The sequence below is a fragment of the Hipposideros armiger genome, unplaced genomic scaffold, assembly GCF_001890085.2.
Source record: "Hipposideros armiger isolate ML-2016 unplaced genomic scaffold, ASM189008v1 scaffold_875, whole genome shotgun sequence".
NCBI classification, from domain to species: domain Eukaryota; kingdom Metazoa; phylum Chordata; class Mammalia; order Chiroptera; family Hipposideridae; genus Hipposideros; species Hipposideros armiger.
In genome coordinates this window covers 63211-81619 of record NW_017732225.1, presented here as the reverse complement: position 1 = coordinate 81619, position 18409 = coordinate 63211, and the positions used below count along the sequence as shown (strand labels likewise).

The following is an 18409-nucleotide window of genomic DNA, read 5'->3' as shown; positions in this document are numbered from 1 at the left end:
GAGAGAGAGAGAGAGAGAGAGAGAGAGAGAGAGAGAGAAACAGGAACTCTGGAGACAAAGATACTGACAGACACAAACACTGAGCTTGGAATTCTTTTCTAGGCCCTGGTTTCCTAGTAAATTGGAAGTCCAGACCCAGCCCTTCAGATTACAACCCACAAACACAGGCCACAGCCCCTCCAACAAGCCTCAACAGCCCCCTTCCAAGACCAGCCAGGAGTAAGCCCAGACAGAGAGAACCCATACTTGCTACCTAGAGACCCGCCCCCTCTGGCATCACCCCCCAACTCCCTCACCCAACAGCCCTCAGGGTCCAGCCCTGCACGGGACTCCCGTGTCCAGATTTCTTCTATTCCTTCCACCCATCTCTGCATCCTCCCATTACCCTTGATTCCAGCCCTCTGTCCCCTCCAACTTTGGTGACTCCTTAGTCACCAGCCCTTTGTTGGTCCCTCGGGTTCTTTGAACCACTGCTCCCACCCCACCCCAGACTTAAGCCATAAATTCCAGAGTTCCTCCACTGGCTGCAGCCTAGGTGTCACTTGCCCACTCACCGAGCCACCTGAGAAGCAGCAGGGGAAATCGGGGTCTGGCCCTCCCACCCACCCCAGCCACCGCCCGGCTCCTCCCGCTCTGCTCAACTTTCCCCATAAACTTTCTCAGCGCCCAGGCTCCTCCCCTCTCCCTCCCTTTGTCTGGCTAGCGCCAGCAGCTGCTTCAGCTTTGATTGCTTCTCTGGGTCTCTCTCTCTGCAACTTTTCCTCCTCAGGGCACCCAGCCCGTCCTTGGAAGACACTGCTTCTCTTTCACACTTAGGAATCAATTATACCTTTTTCTCTCTCCATTTTTCTGCAAAACAAAAACTCATTCAGGAGACAGGAAGGAGCAAGTAACAGACAAGAGTTGAAAGCAGACATTATCAAGGACTTGTGACAAGGTAGCCAGAAGCTGACTTGCAGGGAACCACTCCCCCCTCTGCCCCCTACCCACCTCCCACCTTGAAGGCAGGGGGCAGTGGTGTGGTAAAATGTTGATACCTCGTGTTCAAAAAGAATTATGCCTGTGACGAGGTTCCTATTTGGGCCCCACTCTTTTCCCCATTTTACAGATTAAGGTTCTCAGATCTACAGGGTGGACATCTTGCCCAAACTCAGTATCAGGGGAGAGGTTCCAAGACAGGAGAGAAGCAGGCAGAAAATAAGCCAGTCACAGAGGCTGTGGGGTCTCTGCCAGGAGCCAGGAGCCAGGGCTCAGGGAAGGACACTGAAGTTACAGAAAGTCACACTTGGGGTCCAATAAATTATTTATTTGAAAAATGCAAAATTTGTGAAGAATGTGGATGGCAGAGATCATGAGTTGAGCCTTTTTCCTTTTTTTTTTAATATTTTAGTTTAAGAAATTGATACTGAAAAAACTCAGCAGAACCCAGACCCCATAGATCATGACATCCTATTCACACACCCCAGTCCCCTGCCCTGCACCTGATTAGCACCCAGCTTTGTCCATTTCTGAGACCAGGTGCCCCCACCCCTCCCCACTTCCAACTTCCTTCAAACCCCACCCACCAACTGTCACTCTAAAACTTCTCCCTTTCTCTTCCTTGGGGCTCAGTTGGAGACCACACCTCCTTCCTAAATAAATACCCCACCCCCCCTCCCTAAATACCAAATGAAAAAATAAATATTGTGAACACCTATCCACTTCCAATGGGAATCTCCTGAACTTGGGGCCCCAGCCATTCACCCAAAAAGTCCCTTTTCTAACTTCTTTGCAGCCCCTTCAACTCCTCCCTAGACCCAGGTGAGAGGGGAGGAGGAGAAGGGTCATGAACCCTTCTGATGCCAGGGCACCCCTCCCCAGTTATCGAGGTCCAAGTAGGGCCAGGGCTGAGAGGGAGACAATGAGGATGGGTTGGGTGTGAAAACCAACAGACGTCCCCCCAGTCCTGCTCCTGCCCTGGTTGTGGCGGATGACGACACCTCCGCCTTTGCCCCCAGCACCATCTCTTCGAGGAGGGCGGGGAGGCCGGGCTGGGGGGGCCACAGCTGCTGCCCCAGCCATCCAGTCATCTGCATAGTGCTGTCCCTCTCCAGAGCCGCTGGAGTCTTCATCTGCAGGGAGGGAAAGGATCACAGTGAGAAGATCAGAGACAGACAGGGATAGGTAAGAGGGGCAGTGGAAGACAGGGAGAGAGATAGACAGAAAGGCGGAGGGAAAGAACTAGGATAAAAACAGTAAGAAAAAGAGTGGCAGGAGAAACACAGGTAGATAGTTGGAGGTTGGGAGGAGGGAGAAAGACAGATACAGGAAGGCAGGGAGAGAGAGATCAGGCAGACATGGGAATGAGGGAAGGTGATGGGAGACAGGAAAAGACAATGAGACAGAGACAGAAAAGAGAGTCAGATGGGAAGAGAGGATAGACAGGAAAAGATAGAAAACAGACATACATAGAAGCAGCCAGCAGACAGGAAGAGGGGTGGGCGAGGAGAGACGCAGACAGACAGAGACAGACAATGGAAGGGAGAAAGAAAATGAATGTCCTTGCCTTGCTTCTCTGGCAAACTCTACCTACCACGCGGAGCCAACCCAATGGCACCCCCAACGGGCTCCCCTGCCTTGCAGTGGTTGCTCGTTCTTGCCAACCTCCTACAGCCCTTTGCTCATTGTTCTGTAAGAATAATTTGGAGTCTTCCCCAAGAGACCCTCTCTCTCATTGGTTTTCTACCCCTTACCTGTAAGGTAAGTGTTCAGTGCTAGCTTGTAAAATGAGTGAATGAATGAATGATAACTGAGATGAGAGGGGAGGGACTCAGAAGGCAGTGGGCGGGGCCCGGGTCTAAACACAGGCCTACGGGTGCCCCGGGGTCCTACCCCAGTCCTCCAGTTCCAGGTCGCGTCCCAGAGCGGCGGCCCTCATCCTGATCGTGGCCGCCCGGAGATGCAGCCGTCGCGTCCGCGTCTGGAGGTCGGGATTCGAAGCTTCCACACCCAGCTCTGGGTTGTTAAGCTGCTCGGTCAGAGAGCCCCCGACCACGGGCAACAAGTACCTACGAGCAGAGCAGCCCCCGAAGGCTCCCGCCTGACCTGGTGGGCCCGCCCCCGCCCCGCCCCCAGATTCGGGTCTTGACAGCCCGCAGCCACCGCCGCCCGCCTGCCCGCCAGGCTCTCACCGGCCCCGCCCAGTTCCAGTCCAGCAGGGCGCCGCCTCCTGCGTGATGTCCGCAGCCATGCGGGGGTCCCCGCACACCGTCAGAGGCAGACCGACCCAGAAGCCCCGGACCCGGCCCAGCCGCTCGCGGAGTTCCCACACCTGGGCGAACAGAGAGGGCGGGCGGAGCTGCATCGTGCCCACCCACCAGCCCAACGCCCCCGCGCTGCCTGCCCCCCACTCACCAACCGGGGCAGGCTGTTGCCCGCGGCCATTGTGGGCCGCTCCTCCTCCGCCCCCGCCGTCCAGAGCCGGCCCACCTCTTCCGGAGGAGCCAGGGGTGCCGGGGCTCGGCGGGTGCGGGCAGGTGCCTTTGGGGGCCCACCGCATTCATGAAACACCTGTGGCACAGTGAAGAGGCGTCCCACACGCAGTGAAACCCACACTGTATCCCTGCTCCAACACCTCAATCTCCCCTGACATCCCCCCTTTCCCCAGATACCCTACAGTGTCTCCCTGACACTCCACACTGTACCCCCAACCCCAGGCCCTCGCCTCCACCCTTCTCTCTCCTGTACCATAGCTGACATCCCCATACTGTCTCCCTTGCCCTCGGGGCTGACACTCCCATGCTCCTCAAGGCCCCTGTACCTGGGTGGACACCGCTACACTGTTTTCCTGCAGATATGTCAAACCTTCTGAGATCTTCACCCCAATGGACTGGGCTGCCACCTCAAAGGAAAAGGGGCCCTGGATCTTCTCAGCCAGGTACAGGAGACCATCTTGAAGAAGGGGGAGAAAGGCAAAGGATGAACTGAGGGGACAGCCAGGGAAGTACTCACTGAACTATTAAGTTCCCACAAATCCTGATCTGGGTAGCAAGGTGTTGGATTGGGGAGACTCACATGAGAAGAACTACCCCCCGTACTCCCCTTCAATGTAGCTTGAAACTCCCTCCCAGTCCATCCCCATTCACCCCTACACAGACAGCCTTCCCAGGCTTTCCTGAGTCCTCACCTAGATAGGCACCCCAGTCAGGGTCCAGTCCCTGGCTGCTGAGACAGCCATGGGCCACGTTGAGGCAGAAGCCCCGGCAAGGCGCCAGGGAGGGGACCCCACTACAAAGAGGGCAGCCGGTCAAACGCATCACAGCCCGCTTGCAGCCTTCGGACATGGGCACCTGGGGGAAGAGAGCTGGGCTGTGTCAGCCACAAACATTGAGGCTGCCTTCAGCCAAGCGTGGTGCTGGGCACAGAGAGAAATCAAATACTGCACCCCACCTTCCCAGGCCCTATGTGAAGAGCTGACTGGAATGGCTAGGGTTGGTGACTCCATGTGGCAACAGGTGAGACCCCAAAGGACTGTGAAAGGAAATTCCTAGGGGCCAGGTTGCAGATATGCTTCTTGGGAGGAATGGAACTGGAGGGGCAGTGGTAGTGGTGATGGGGGGTGGCCTCTGAGAAAAGGTTTAACGACAAGAGTGAGTCCATTATGGTTGGGGAGGGAAGAGACAGGATGCAGGATGTAAGGTGGAGAGGTTGGAGAGAGACTGGGCAGTGGAGAGAGGGCCTTGAAGGCCAGGTCAGGAATCTGGCCTTCAGTAGCAGGGTAAGGGAAGCCACTAAAGGGGTCTGGAGGAAATCAGGGGAGCCAGTATTCCCATCTCAGGATGCTAAGGAGATGGGCAGGCCCTCAGAGGCTGGCAGAGTATGAGTCATCAACTGGCAGGACAGGTGGGAGGTGGTCACGAATCATGATACAGGGAAGACTTCACTTTGGCCCCCCCGCCCCATGATTCATTCTGGATGCCATGGCCTCAAGGCTGAAATGGGAAGGCCCCAGGTCTCTCCTGCCAGCTGGCTCTTAACTCTTCCTCAAGGGGCCTCTCCTACTCTGCCTCTCCCTCCCTGAGCCCCACCTACGCTCAGGCCCCCTCTAACCTTAAGCGCTTCACTGACCACATCTCTTCCGGTCTCCAGGCCATGGATAAAGGCCCGGGCAGCCACCATGGCCCGGGTTATCTGGGAGAGAGGAAAGAAGGTGAGAAAAACCACAGGGTTGTCATGTATCAGTCAAGACTGGGGTCAAGAGATTGTACCAAGGAGATGAGCAGGGGGGACTAAGTTTGTGGAGTTACCTTGGGGTGGTTAGGAGTGTCAAGTGGTACAGGGAGGCAGGTTCAAGAGGCTCAAAGGATTATAGTTTATAAGGATGAAGGGGAACTGGGCTTGGGAAGAGGTGGAGGGATTGAGTTTTACAGGGCTTAGAGACAGACTGTGTGCATCAGAACACTGAACTTGAAGCCTGAAGACGTGGATGTGAAACACAGCTCTACCACTTATTTTGCATTGAGACCTTAACTTCTGGGAGGCTCACTTTTCTTACCTGTAAAACAGGGATACTACAGTCTATCTCGCGGAGTTACTATCACAATTAAGTGAGATACTATAAAATGAAAATCCTTCTCAAATATTAGTACCTAATTCACATTTAGTTGAACCAGAGGAAGTCAAGATATTAGGATGAGGGAGGAGTTGGTAGAAAGGTGGCTGGGGGCCAAGAGCAGGTGAGTGGGTCAGGGATGTGAAACGAGGGCACAGGATGACTGTGGGGGGTACCTCCAATTAAAGGAGACCAAGGAGCATTAGACCAGGCAGAGGTGGCTGGGGCTCAAGATAGGGGTCACCAGGTCAGAGATGGCTGCTATGCAGGATGTGAAAATCACCAGGTCAGGGGTGACTAGGGCATGAAGGGGTGGTCATTGGGTTGGAGGTGAGTGCACAGTTCAGAGGTTATTAGGTCAGAGGTGGCTGAAATTCAGGCCTTAGGACCCCTCACCTGCAGGCGGAGGCGGCGGGGTGAGTCCCCGAAAGGCTTCAGAGAGTCATCAGCAGAGGAGGCGAGGCGTGTGAGGCAGAACAGGTAGTCAGGGGAGAAGATGTACTGTGGGTGCAGCAGGGGGAACATTCTCTCCAGGAGCTGTGCCCAGAAATCCACCAAGGCATCATCTAACCCCTCACCGGACTTCTCATAGTAGTCCCGCAGCCGAGAGAACAGGCCGCTGAATAAGGGGGTGTTCTGGGAATACAGACGGCCATAGGAACGGTGGAAGAGCAGGGCCAGGGAGTGCTCAGCTGATGAGAGCATCTCCCGAAAAACCTCTGTGGAAAATGTGAAGAAAGGGATGGGAGGTGAGGTGAGACCAGAGAAAGATGGAAACATGGAAGGGCAGAGGCAGGAAGAGATGAGGGTGGGGAGAGAAGAGAAAAGACAAGTGAGTTAGAAACAGAACTCTCAGTGACCTGGGCAGACTGGGAATGGGGTGGGGCAGGACCCTGGAGAAAGCCTGGGGTGGCGGGGCTAAGCCAGTGATGGCGTGCCTTAGGAATGGAATAGGAAATGGGACAGTATGCTTGCTGGGGTCATGAGCACAGAGAGGAGGTATGTGGCCAGGTTTGGGGACCCCAAGTCCTCACCATCAAATTTTCTGTGCCGGGCAGCCAGCGTGTGTACCAGGAAGGAGCCACTCTCCTCCACCAGGCCTCGGAAGGTAGCCTCAGTGTCCCAGGTCAGCCTCTCCTCTATCTCACTGGAACAGCAGGTGTATTCTTGGGGACAGATCCGGAGGTGCTCACCTGGAGAGAGGAGACACAAGGAATGGTAGGAAATGATAGGGAATGGTGGGAATTGATGTTATAAAATACCTTCCTCTTCCTGCCTATTTTTGGGGGCCATCCCTTCTCTTTCACCTGTCTGGTTTCTTTCCTATTGTCTGCACCCTCATCCCCACCTGACCATATCCCCACGTTATTGTTCCCTCACCCATCCCAAGTCCACTGTCATTAACCATGGGATCAACAGTGATGGGCCAAATTAGTGATCAGAGAGGTTCCTCAGGGGACCTTCCCTAACATCACATACCCCAGGCTTCTAAAGACTTACAGGATGGCTTCTATGGGAAGAATGGGGTTTGGAGGGGTGGAGTTACTTGGTAAGCAAGAAAGTATTATAGTAGCACTCTTAGAAATAGAGAGGGGAACAAATTGAGCTGTGAAGAAACACAGAGGTGGATGCTAATTACTAGAAAAGGATTCCTGGGGTGGGGGTGAAGTAAGAGTACCATTATGTGAACAGAAGGGTTATTGTGATCCTGGTAAGGAAGTTCAGGAGGAGAAATGTTATTTATTACTATAAGATGAAAAGATTATTATAACGGTCACTCTTAAGGGGAAGAGTTATTGTGAGATGGGGAAGACCCGCCCCCGCCCCCTCCCTTGCCCCCAATTCTCTAGTCTTTCTCTTTCTCCTCACCTGATATCAGGGCGGGAGGGAGTAGGCTTAAGCTATATCCCCGGGCCCCCAGAATCTGCCGGGTCTCAGTGCAACTCCGGATGACCTTTGCCTCGCTCCCGGGTCCAGGACCAGGACCGGGACACAGAGGCAGCAGCAGAAGCAGAAGAGTTCGCAGCGCGAACATAGCTGCTGCGACCCTGGAACAGCAAAGTGAGTCCTATGGAGGAAAGAAAAGCTGCCCGAACTCGGAAAGCTGGTTCTCTGCTGCGGGACCGCCCCGCCGGCCACAGAAAGAGCACGACCTCGGAAAACTGAACACCCACCACGATAGCTAGAACCGGCAGCATCTGCCGAGACAATGGGAGCGAGGAGCCGGGCAGGGGGCGGAGCCCGGGGCGGGGCCCTACCAATGATGGTTAGGAGCCGGCCTCAGGGGCGGGGTCAAGGGAGAAATTAAGCCAATGTAGTGGGGAAGCTCGGCAGAGGGGCGGGATTCGGATGGACTAAGGAGGTTGGTGGGGGAGGGGCGTGGTCTTTCTCATGGGCGTGGCGACTCGTTTCTAAAGGCGCGGCCTGGGGCGAATCCAGCCTATGGCAGTTGAGAAGCCAGATTGAAGGCGCTACTGTTGTAGTCCTGTGAGAAGACCCGTCAAAGGGCGGGGTGGGGGGGAAAGAGGGCGGAATATTCGGGTAGAGGGGCGGGGATTGGGTGGAGCAGAGTTGAAGCTGGTGGCCAGCGTGCCCAAACCCACGTGATGGAACTGCACGCGGGAGAGCTGGTGGCCGCACGAGGCTGCCGGAGCGGCATGACTGGAACGTGGTGAGCACGAGTTCGCACACGTCCAAGCATCGCGAGAATTACTAGCTCTGGGATTAGACGTTGGGCTCGCGCCTGCGCGCAACATGCCTCGTGCCTTCCCGCGTTTTTCTGGATTCTTCCGCCACCGGAAGGGAAGCGGCAGGCGCAAGTGCTGCAGGTGGGGTGAATACAGAGACCCGAGGGACCATAGGCGGTGACTTTTCCTCAGCTCTACTTACCCAGAAGTCGCTGTTCCAGGCTCAGACAGTGAGGCTCTTCTTTAACCCGAGAATACGGCCGCCCCACCCCCACCCCCATCTCCGCAGTGCCGTCTCTGAGATAGGGACCTTCCTCCTCCGTGAGTCAGTAGTTTCCTCCACCTCCAGTCCCCAAGAGACTGGTAGTCACTCTTGTGAGCTGTTAGAAGGCTCCGCCGCCCAAAGAAACTTACCCTGGGGAGGGTCAGAAGTATCCCCATCTGGAAAAATAGAGAACACGAGCTTTCCTTTACTCCTTCAGCGTTTCTGGCCCTATTCTAATGGCGCCTCCACCCCCAAATCGTTAAAAAGTGTCCCATTCCATTCCATACGGAATCAGGTAGTAGTACGAACTTTACAGAAATGAAAGTCTGGGTGCTTTTTAATTTATTTTTTGCTTGTAACGTGAGCTGGTTCACTTACAGCAGGCAATTTAGCTTCCGAATCGGGAGGGGACTAGCTTTAAGCTGCTCTGGTGTTGTGCCTTATTCCGTGCTTGGAGAGCAACTCCAAACCCGTGCTCTGCTTCTGGGGTGGTGGTTTCTTTAATCTCCCGATGGCTTAGGCCAAGATTCTGTCTTATTTTTTTGTGTGCCCTCCCACCCCCAGGCCAGTCTGAGTTCCAGGGCAGTTCCCTTGAAAAGATGGGGTAGAAGGGGCTGGGGAGGGAGAAAGTGGTGGGGTAGGAGCCCCTTCCTCTCTTTCTTTCCCAGGCTGGACCACCATGCCTACCCTTCGGCCCTCCTCCTCCTGTCTCCATAGCTCCGCCTCCCCAAGCAGTGTGTCCTCCCCACTGCAAGGAGCAATGGGAGGTGGACAGAGGGGCTTGTCTTCGTCTTCTAGCTTGTCTGTCAGTGTGCCCTGTGATGGCAGGGACTTGGACCAGACTTCAGAGGGGTGAGTAGAGTTGGTGAGAAATTGTTACTTGTGCGGCTTTCTGCTGCATCATCGGCAGCTTTCCCCTCTGCCATTTTACTGTCTCAATAGTAATATGCGTGTGACTGTATGAAAATGTGAACGATGCTCAGCCGATTCACAACAGTGACCCCCTTCCAGCTTTGCTGGCTGGTTTTGGCTGCCCTACGTGTTGTAGGCATCAGGAATAATACATCTTGTTCTAAATCCATCGTCCAACTTGTCTGAACCCTTCTTTAACACATTTGTATATTCAGCATGTGCAACTTCTGGTGGGGGCGGGGAGGTAGGGGAAGGGGAAGTGAGTTCTTTTTTGTTGCCTGACAAATAGTATATACTTTATAGGTGGTGTCCTGTAGTTTCTCTATTTGGGAATTTAATATACAGGTCCGTCTGTCCTTATTTGTTATCATTTATGACCTTTTTCTGTGAAGGTTATAATAATATACCTTGGATTTTCTAACCTTTCCAGGAAAAAAATTAATCTCATACAAGAGCTGATTTATCCCCTAGTTATTTTAATTGACTTCCTCTGAATCATTTCTGTTTCTGTCAGTGCTAGTGTTGGGGACCAGATTGTATCTATATTATTAACTCTAAATCAATTAGATATGTGAATTAGTTTAAGGGGTGGAATTTAACTTTAGGTCGTATTAATCTCCTGTTTATGTATGAGTAACATACGACTTCCCAAACCATGCTTTCTCCACACAGCAGTGATCCCTCTCTGCCTACTTAAGTGAATATCATTTGATTTTCTTATTCAGAGAGACTCTTAAGAAAGGGTTATCCTTCACCTACCTCAGTTCCTCATTCTTCATCTTCATTGCTTTATTCAAGTGGAAGTTTTCTTTTAAGACTTTGTCCCTACTTTCTGGTAACAGTAAACTCATCTTTTCTTAAAGAAAACATGAATATATTTTTCTCATGGAGAGGGGGTACAGCTAGAGACAAAGAGAAATTATAATTACCCCTTTCTTTGGAGGAACTGGGGTGTTGTATCTAAGGAGAACCATACTCCCTCATAGGGATAGTGATTCTTTGTCAGCTGATGAAGGCAGTGACTTTGAAGACATCTTGAGACCCAATATGAAGAAGAGAGCAGCAAAACGACCACTCAAAACAACCCCAGTGAGTCAGTTGCTTTTGTTTTGTTTTGGAACCTGGTCTGGGAAGTGGCAAAAGAAAACCTAGAAGGGACTCAGGAGATATGTTTGATGAAAGGATAAGACTTAAAGAGTGTTAAGAGACAGAGTGAGGAAGAAGGCAAATTTTGAAGAGAAAATAATAAAAAAGATGGTATTAGGATTCACAGGAACAAGAATAGGGCTAAAGGTCTTTTATAAGAAGAAAAATAATAAAGTTCACGATATAAAAATCAGTTATTTTAAATGTATGACTCAAAATCTCCTGTATTATTGGCAGCTTAAGAGGATGAGACCAAGTGTTAACATCACTTTTACTTTTTAAAAAGATTTCTGATTTCTTTATACTTACTAGGTGGCAAAACATCCAAAGAAGGGGTCCGGAATGGTATGTGGTCATAGCCAGAAAGAGTCAGAGCCACTAGCCAGTGATCTCTTTAATGCTGTGAAAGCTGCCAAAAGTGACATGCAGGTAAAAGAGTGTCTCACCTGTTTCTTAATACCATCTCACCCCTTGTGGGGTGGATAGATAAGGACAAGTGTCTACAAACTTGATTTAATGTGGACATTTTAATGAACATAACCTATATCAGGAAAGACAGATAAGACCCTGGAGTGAATTCTTGGAATTATATAAGGGAGACCTTTGATGAGAGAGAATGTTTCTTTCCCAAAAGTATCAAATAGCGAGATTGATTTTGCTTTTATTGATTGATAAAGGAAGCGTGGCGAGGCATTGGATGTGGGTAGCAGCTTGTTCACCCTTGTCACTTTTTAGCTCCACTTTAACAATTATACCTAATTCCTTTTCCCTCCCCACATTTGTTTTTTTATAACTTATTGTAATTTTATTATCATCTGAAAGTGTATAAGGCTTGTATTTAGTTTACAAAAATTTTAAATGATCACCCAGATCTCTAGCTCTAGCTCAAGGAATGAAACATTAATAGTGCTTTAGAGGCCTTTGTATATCGTCTCTCTACCCTACCCTACAGTCCCCTCACCACCCAGAGATAACCACTACAGTGAATTTTCTGTTAATAATTCCCTTGTCTTTTCATTATAGTTTTATACCAATTAATGTGTTCTTTAAATAAATGCATCATTCTCTAGTCCTCTGTGACTTAATTATTTCAATTGTTTAAGATGCACCCATATTGATATGTGATGTAGATTTTTATAGTTTTTAGAAAAGTTTAAAATTTTTAAACATATGGAGTTTTTATATATTTTTGTTGTTTTATATTTTTGTTACTGATTTCTAACTGCATTGCATTGTAGTCAGAAAATGCGGTCTTTTGAAAGTTAGGGAGACTAACTTTATGATTTAGCATTTAGTCCTTTTCCAGAACTATTTTACATGTGTATGAAGAGGATGTGTGTTCTCCATTTGTTGGGTCCGGTGTTCTCTTGGGTGAGATCAAAAGTGTTAAATGTGATACTGCTTTGATATTTCTACTAGTTTGGGGTTTCGGGGCGGCGGGGAGGGGCAGTTGGTCTGTTTGATATATCAGTTAGAGAGAGAGGCGTGTTAAAAGGGTGACTTTTTCAATTACTTCTTTTGCATTTATACCCATCTTTGCCTTAAATATTTCAAGGCTTTGTTTCCTGGTAAAGCAAACCTTTTATTGTTATATACTGACACTTCTTTATTTCTATACTTTTTAAGACAAAAATTGTTTTGTTTTATATTAACATAGCTATACTAGCTTTATTTTTGGTTAGTATTTACCTAGTATCTTTTTCTTTCCTTTTACTTTCAATCTTTTTATGTATGTTTGGAGTCTGTCTTCTGCATACAGCATATTATCTGGATTGTGTTATTTAATCCATTCTGCTGATCTCTCTTTTAACAAGATAATTTAATTCATTTGTATTTGTTGTTCCTACGGATATGTTTGAATTCATTTTTTCCACTCTGTGCTTTCACTTTATCTTGCTTTTTCTGTTTCTTTTTCCCCTTTTCTTGCTTGCTTTTGGATTTCTATCTTCTACAAGGACCTAAGCACATTTTAATTCCAGTTTCCCCTTCCAATTTACATGCTGTTGTACAGTGTTTTAGTTCTATTTTTCTTCTCCCAGCAAATAAGACATTTCTATTTTATACAATGTTTGTTGATACTTACCTACATTTTTATCATTTTCTTTGTTCATTCCTTCTCAAATCTCAAATCTTCTGTATGGAATGATTCTCTTGCTGTCCAAAGTTTATCCTTTAAAATTTCCTTTAGATAGAGTTTATTAACAAACTCATTTTTTGCTTATATAACATGTCTTTACCCTGTCCTTGAAAGATTTGCGTGTATAGAATTCTACGATGACCTTTTTTTCTAACAGCACATTAAAAAGATTATTCCACAGCCTTCTAACTTCCCTTATTGCTGCCGAAAGTCTATCAAATTTAGCACTATCTAATACAACAATTTGTAAGTATGGAAATGTTCTATATCACCATTGTCTATTACAGTATCTTTTAGCCACATGTGGCTATTAAGCACTTGATATGTGGCTGGTGTGACTTAGGAACTGGATTTTTAATCTATATTTGATTTAATTTTAATAGCCAGATATGGCTAGGGGCTACTTCTGTATTTGGGCAGATCTAATATGTACATGTTTTTGTTTGTAAGTGTTAAATGCATATCCTTTCTAAGTGATCTCTTTTTGCTGTTACTGTTTTCAAAAGATATTTTGCTTTTGTGTTATGATGTTTTATAGGATGTTTTATTTGTCATGCTTCAGATCCGTTAGCTTTCAGGCTCTGAAGATTGATGTCTTTCAACAACTACAGAAAATTATTTTCAAATAATGTCCCTTCTTCATTCTATTATCTTCAAGAATTCAATTAAACATCATTAGAACTTCTCACTTTATTATCCCTCTTAATGTCTCTTAATAGCTCTTTCATTATTTCTTTTAGTCTCTGGGCTGCGTTTTAGATAATTTCTTTGACTTAATCTTTCAGTTCACTCATCTTCTGTTCACTGTGTCCAATCTGCTTTTAATTCACTCATTGAAGTTTTAAATTTTATTTATTATGTTTTCTACTTCAACAAATCTTGTTTGACGCTTTCAAAATTCATTGTTCTTTGCTTCTACTTTCAAGCTTCTCTTTCATTTCATTAATCACAGTAAGCATAATTTATAATCTGTGATAACTTCAGTGTCTAAAGTCTGTGAATATAATTCTACTCTCTGTTTTTCCTGCTGATTCTTACGTTCACTTTACTAGGTTTTACTGTGAATCACTCATTTTCTATAGAGTTCTATATGTAGAATTCTTTGGGGTCTGGGTTGAAGATAGGTTTTTAAGATAGGAACCTGCATTTGCTTCTGGTAGTTAGTTGCCTGGAGGCACTCCAGAATCACTTATAAGTAAATCGTCTGATTGAGCTTATTCTGATCTGGTAGTGTGGATCTGGACTGAAAATCCAGATCTGAGAGCTGGCTTATGATTATGAATTCTCAAGGAAGAATTCTTTTTTTTCTGTCCACCCTACACTAAGGTCATAACAAGCTAGTTTTCTTGCTGTTGCCTTCTGACCTGTAGGCTTATTTCTCATTCTTGCTTTCATGAGGATGTGACTCTTTGCAGGATCCAGCTTTATGCAGGAGCCTCCTTTTGGAGTACTCTTCTTGGAAAGCCCATAGGCTTAATCTCCTATCCTCTGCATTCCATGTAGCCATCTGGATGGAAAGTCAGGGTTCCCAGGGTTTAATAGAAACCCTCAGGACAAAAGTCAGCTTACTTATCTTCAAGGATTGCTACTTTTTTATCCTATATGGAGTTCTACCTTTCATTCCAGTTCAGCAATACATTTTAAAAGATGTTTTTAATATTTTAATCAGAAGTTTAGATGTTTCAATTGGGAAGATCATATAGGATTTCTAGTCTGTCATATTGCCAGAAATAGAAATCATCCACATTGTTTTCTTAGTCTCTGGTGGATGAGTGGCTAGAGAGCTACAAGCAAGACCAGGATGCAGGATTCCTGGAGCTCATTAACTTTGTCATCCGGTCTTGTGGATGTAAAGGTGAGCAAACTTCTACCTTTTTCTAGTCTCCAGCCTTCTGTTCCTATGTTATAAAACTTTTCTTTCATTTAGATGAATAAGATTTGGCATTTCCTAAATGAAGGATGAAGGTAAAGCATAAGCAGAGTTTCAATTATTTAACTATATTGTTGATTGGCAGATAGGGAAGTGATCTATTAGGGAACTATGTTGGTTTGGAGACAAGACCCTTTTGCAGAAAAATAATTAATCATGCTAATAATATTCACAAATTTTAAAATGGACCATTCGGGCTGGCCAAGTGGCTCAGTTGGTTAAGAGCTCAAGCTCTGAGCAACAGGGTCGCCGGTTCGATTCCCACGTGGGCCAGCGATGCTGCGTCCGAGCTGAGCTGCCAACAGGTAGCAGTATGGCTCAGCTGGTGAGAGCACGTGCTCCTAAAAAGGTTGCCAGTTTTGACTCCCGCATAGGATGGTGGGCTACACCCACCTGCAACTAAGAATGAACACGGCACCTCGAGCTGAGCATCCATGAGCTGCCAACGGGCGGCTGGATGGCAACTGGACTTGGAGCTGAGCTAGCTGTGCCCTCCACAACTAAGACTGAAGAGCAACAACTTGGCTCTTCCCCTCCCCCAATTCCCCAACACTGTTTTCCTTTTCCAATTCCCCAATAAAATGTTTTAAAAAAAAATGGACCATCAGACACCTTTTAGTCTTCCTTTCTCTAGATGAAATAATTTTTTATTTTTTTATTCCTTATTTCTCAGCCACTAAATTGCATACTTCTCCACTGAAGCTGTGGGCCCCCAGAGGTCATGACCTAATTTATTGGGGCAGATAGTATTAGGCAGATTGTGTTATAAGAATCCAGAATCTGTGTAGTTTTATTGCTTTCCTTGTTTTTTGTTTGTTTGGATTTTTTTTAACTGTAGTTTTTCACTGCTTGATTCCTTTGGGTTTTCTAGAGTGTTTGCATTATAGCAGATACACAGTTAAATGCTAGTAGATTTGGATCTTCTAATTCCCCACCTACGCTCTTTTCAATATGTTCCCTAGGTCATCTTCAGATGTATATGTAAATTCATGATATCCTGTTATTTTCCTTGTAAATACCTCATATTCTCCATTCCTTAGGCACTGTGACCAATGAGATGTTCAAGAAGATGTCCAACTCAGAGATCATCCGGCACCTAACAGAACAGTTTAATGAGGTGGAAGGAGATGACCAAGATCATCATGCCACTCTTATTTCAAAATACAAGGCTCATTATTCCCTTCTTTTTGTTTCTGGGAAATAAGATAGCTTTTAGAAGGAGTTCAATCTCTTGGGGAGCAAAGAGGGCCCATAGATATTATCTGAATATGCCTCTAGAGTTGAGAATAGCAGGAAATGAAGTATTTCAGAGATAACATTCTTACTATACTATTGGGTTTTGACATCCATTGTCCCTATGGCCTGGTAATAACTTGCCCATCCTTTTTATAAACCCTTCTGTAGGACTCAGGAGACTATCCCCTGATAGCGTCAGGTCCATCCTGGAAGAAGTTCCAGGGAAGTTTCTGTGAATTTGTGAGGACATTGGTCTACCAGTGCCAGTACAGCCTCCTCTATGATGGCTTCCCTATGGACAACCTCATCTCCCTGCTCACTGGCCTGTCAGACTCCCAAGTTCGTGCCTTCCGTCACACTAGCACTCTGGCTGGTGAGCACTCATTTTCACTCTATAAATGTTCTCCTGGGGATTGGTAGGACTTTCCTCTCTTCTCCAGTCCTGGATCTTCTTTCTTTCCTACCTGCATCTTCGCTCTTGATTTCAAAGCCATGCTTCTTTATTCCAAACCTAGTTTAATATCTCACAAATGGAATTATAAAAGGGTGGAACGCAGTGACAGTTTACAGGTATAACATGTTTCTTATAGCTCATCACTGGGAATATGTTGAGGATTAAAAGATGCCCAGAACAGGTCGGCAGAAAACAAGTCCACTCCAGAACTCTGAGTCTTGGGATTTAATAGTCACCGTGCTCTAGCTTTTTATTTTCACTGCCCTTTAGTCCCTTCTTTTTTGCACCTAACCTCCCTTCTCTGACTTAAGTAATGATTTCCTTATCTTGTTTTTCCTGACTACAAGCCATGAAGCTAATGACCTCTCTGGTAAGAGTTGCCCTCCAACTGAGTTTGCACAAAGACAACAACCAGCGTCAGTATGAGGCTGAACGAAACAAGGGGCCAGGACAGAGAGCACCTGAGCGGCTGGAGAGCCTGTTAGAGAAACGCAAAGAGGTGAGAAGTGTTCCCTGCCTCTTTCCTCCCCCTCTCCCAGCTTCCATCCACTGCTTCCACAGCCCACCTTATGAGTCCCCAAGAGCTTCTCTCTGGTAAGGCACAGGTCCCCAAGCAACCTTAATGGAGGCTGGCAAGTTTAATAGACCCATCCTTTCAGAGGTCATTGCATGCTTATCTTGTTTCTGGGATGCGGGCTCAATTATTATCATTTCTAATTTAGAGTAAAAGTTAGAGGTCTCTATAATTCCAAAACTTTTCTCAGTTTCCGTTGTCTACATTCATTATCAGAAGTGTTTTAAGTGTTGTGCCTGTGTCCCATGCAAGGAGTTAAGTTTTGACTTTCATATCAAGTGTACAGTATACAGGTCACCATAGGATTAAAAGGCCAACCACTGATGGGGGAAACAAAGTTTTTAAGGAATGGAAAGGGCACAAGCCTTTCCAGTCACTCCTGAGTTTAAATTCTGTTCCAGTTAGCTACTGGCTCAGTGGTCTTATGTAACACTTCTAAGCTTCAGTCTCCTTTTCTTTAAAAAGGGGATAATTCTATCCTTTTGTGAAGATAAAATGAGATGATGAATAAATTGCCTAGCCTGGCACATAGTAGGTACTTCCTTTGTTTCCTCTTTTTAAAAGACCAATGGAATACATAAGTCGTAACAAAACCTTTTACACTAATTAAACCTTCAAACAGCTATCATGAGATAGGCCGTGATTTCCACACACACACACACACACACCTTTCCCTGGTATCTGAGTCTCTCTAAGCATGTGGTGGCAGGACTCACCATGTCTAACTGTACCAGCTGACTTTTCCCAGCCCTCACCAAAGATTGCTTCTGTGCCAAATCATTAGAGAAAGAAACTTTATATTTCCCCCATTTTCTTTTTCTATGATATTTTCACTGTCAGTATGCTGTTAAACCTTATGTACAATATATTCCGTCTCAAATCTTAGTACACTAGTATCTTTTTTTTTTAACTTCTCTAGGCTCTTGCTTCATTAGTTACCCCATTGCCCTTTTTGTCTTTAGTCTCTCCCTCCCCACTGTTTTCTTCTGGCCACTTATAAATATATATGTAGGTCCTTGAATCTTTTTTTTTTTTTAAGATTTTATTGGGAAATTGGGGAAGGGAACAAACAGTGTTGGGGGATTGGGGAGGTGGAACATTGCATTTTTCTGGGACCCATCAGCTCCAAGTCAAGTTGCTGTCCTTCAATCTTAGTTGTGGAGGGCACAAGCTCAGCTCCAAGTCCAGTCACCACTCTCAATCTATTGGGTTGTTGGAAAAGTCATGACGTATTTTGTCTATGTTTTTCAAAGGTCATTTATTTATATAAAGAACAAAAATCAATCAACGATATATTGCCCATTTTGTTCGATAACCTTTTGCCATCTTTCAATGAGCTTCATAATTCCTCATTCATAGAAGGACCTGTCTTTATTTGCAAAAAACTGGACAAGGTGCCGATTTACAGCCTCATCTGAATTGAACGTTATACCATGCAAGGAGTTTTGAAGAGAGCCAAACAAGTGGAAGTCTGATGG

At 46.6% G+C, this 18409-nt stretch overlaps 3 protein-coding genes across 4 annotated transcripts in view; 1 reads left to right on the top strand and 2 right to left on the bottom strand.

Annotated features, from left to right (window-relative positions):
- The window catches only part of GAL3ST4 (galactose-3-O-sulfotransferase 4), a 5891-nt gene extending 5298 nt beyond the window's left edge, over nt 1-593 (bottom strand). The window contains exon 1 of the mRNA XM_019629953.1: nt 555-593. The gene's annotated coding sequence lies outside the window, so the exon portion shown is untranslated. The remainder of the gene's footprint in view (nt 1-554) is intronic.
- Nucleotides 594-1669: 1076 nt separating this feature from the next.
- On the bottom strand, nt 1670-7787 carry GPC2 (glypican 2). The gene is made up of 11 exons (XM_019629881.1): nt 7765-7787; nt 7460-7658; nt 6625-6783; nt 5987-6309; nt 5089-5169; nt 4166-4328; nt 3800-3930; nt 3394-3549; nt 3171-3310; nt 2872-3047; nt 1670-2111 (listed from the first exon to the last, which is right to left on the bottom strand). The coding sequence occupies exons 2-11, from the start codon at nt 7623-7625 to the stop codon at nt 1861-1863; spliced, it is 1746 nt and encodes a 581-aa protein (XP_019485426.1). The 5' UTR covers nt 7626-7658; nt 7765-7787; the 3' UTR covers nt 1670-1860.
- STAG3 (STAG3 cohesin complex component) overlaps nt 6729-18409 on the top strand; it is a 41831-nt gene continuing 30150 nt past the window's right edge. The window contains exons 1-9 of one of the 2 annotated variants that reach the window (XM_019629879.1): nt 6729-6808; nt 7568-7651; nt 9211-9394; nt 10441-10543; nt 10913-11029; nt 14496-14592; nt 15708-15784; nt 16072-16276; nt 16705-16856. In XM_019629879.1, coding sequence (XP_019485424.1) covers nt 9222-9394; nt 10441-10543; nt 10913-11029; nt 14496-14592; nt 15708-15784; nt 16072-16276; nt 16705-16856 — 924 coding nt within the window. In that variant the 5' untranslated portion in view covers nt 6729-6808; nt 7568-7651; nt 9211-9221. Of the gene's footprint in view, nt 6809-7567; nt 7652-8280; nt 8419-9210; nt 9395-10440; nt 10544-10912; nt 11030-14495; nt 14593-15707; nt 15785-16071; nt 16277-16704; nt 16857-18409 lie in introns of those variants that run through there. The other variant, XM_019629878.1, reaches the window with a different exon arrangement.

What these genes read in the sequence shown, in the direction of transcription:
- GPC2 (XM_019629881.1), bottom strand. Translation starts at nt 7,625, where the DNA reads ATGTTCGCGCTGCGAACTCTTCTGCTTCTGCTGCTGCCTCTGTGTCCC. An exon ending in TGACTGGGGTGCCTATCTAG is followed by an intron (nt 3,931 to 4,165) that starts GTGAGGACTCAG and finishes CCCTTCTTCAAG; the next exon opens with ATGGTCTCCTGTACCTGGCT. An exon ending in GTGTAGCGGTGTCCACCCAG is followed by an intron (nt 3,550 to 3,799) that starts GTACAGGGGCCT and finishes ACTGTGCCACAG; the next exon opens with GTGTTTCATGAATGCGGTGG.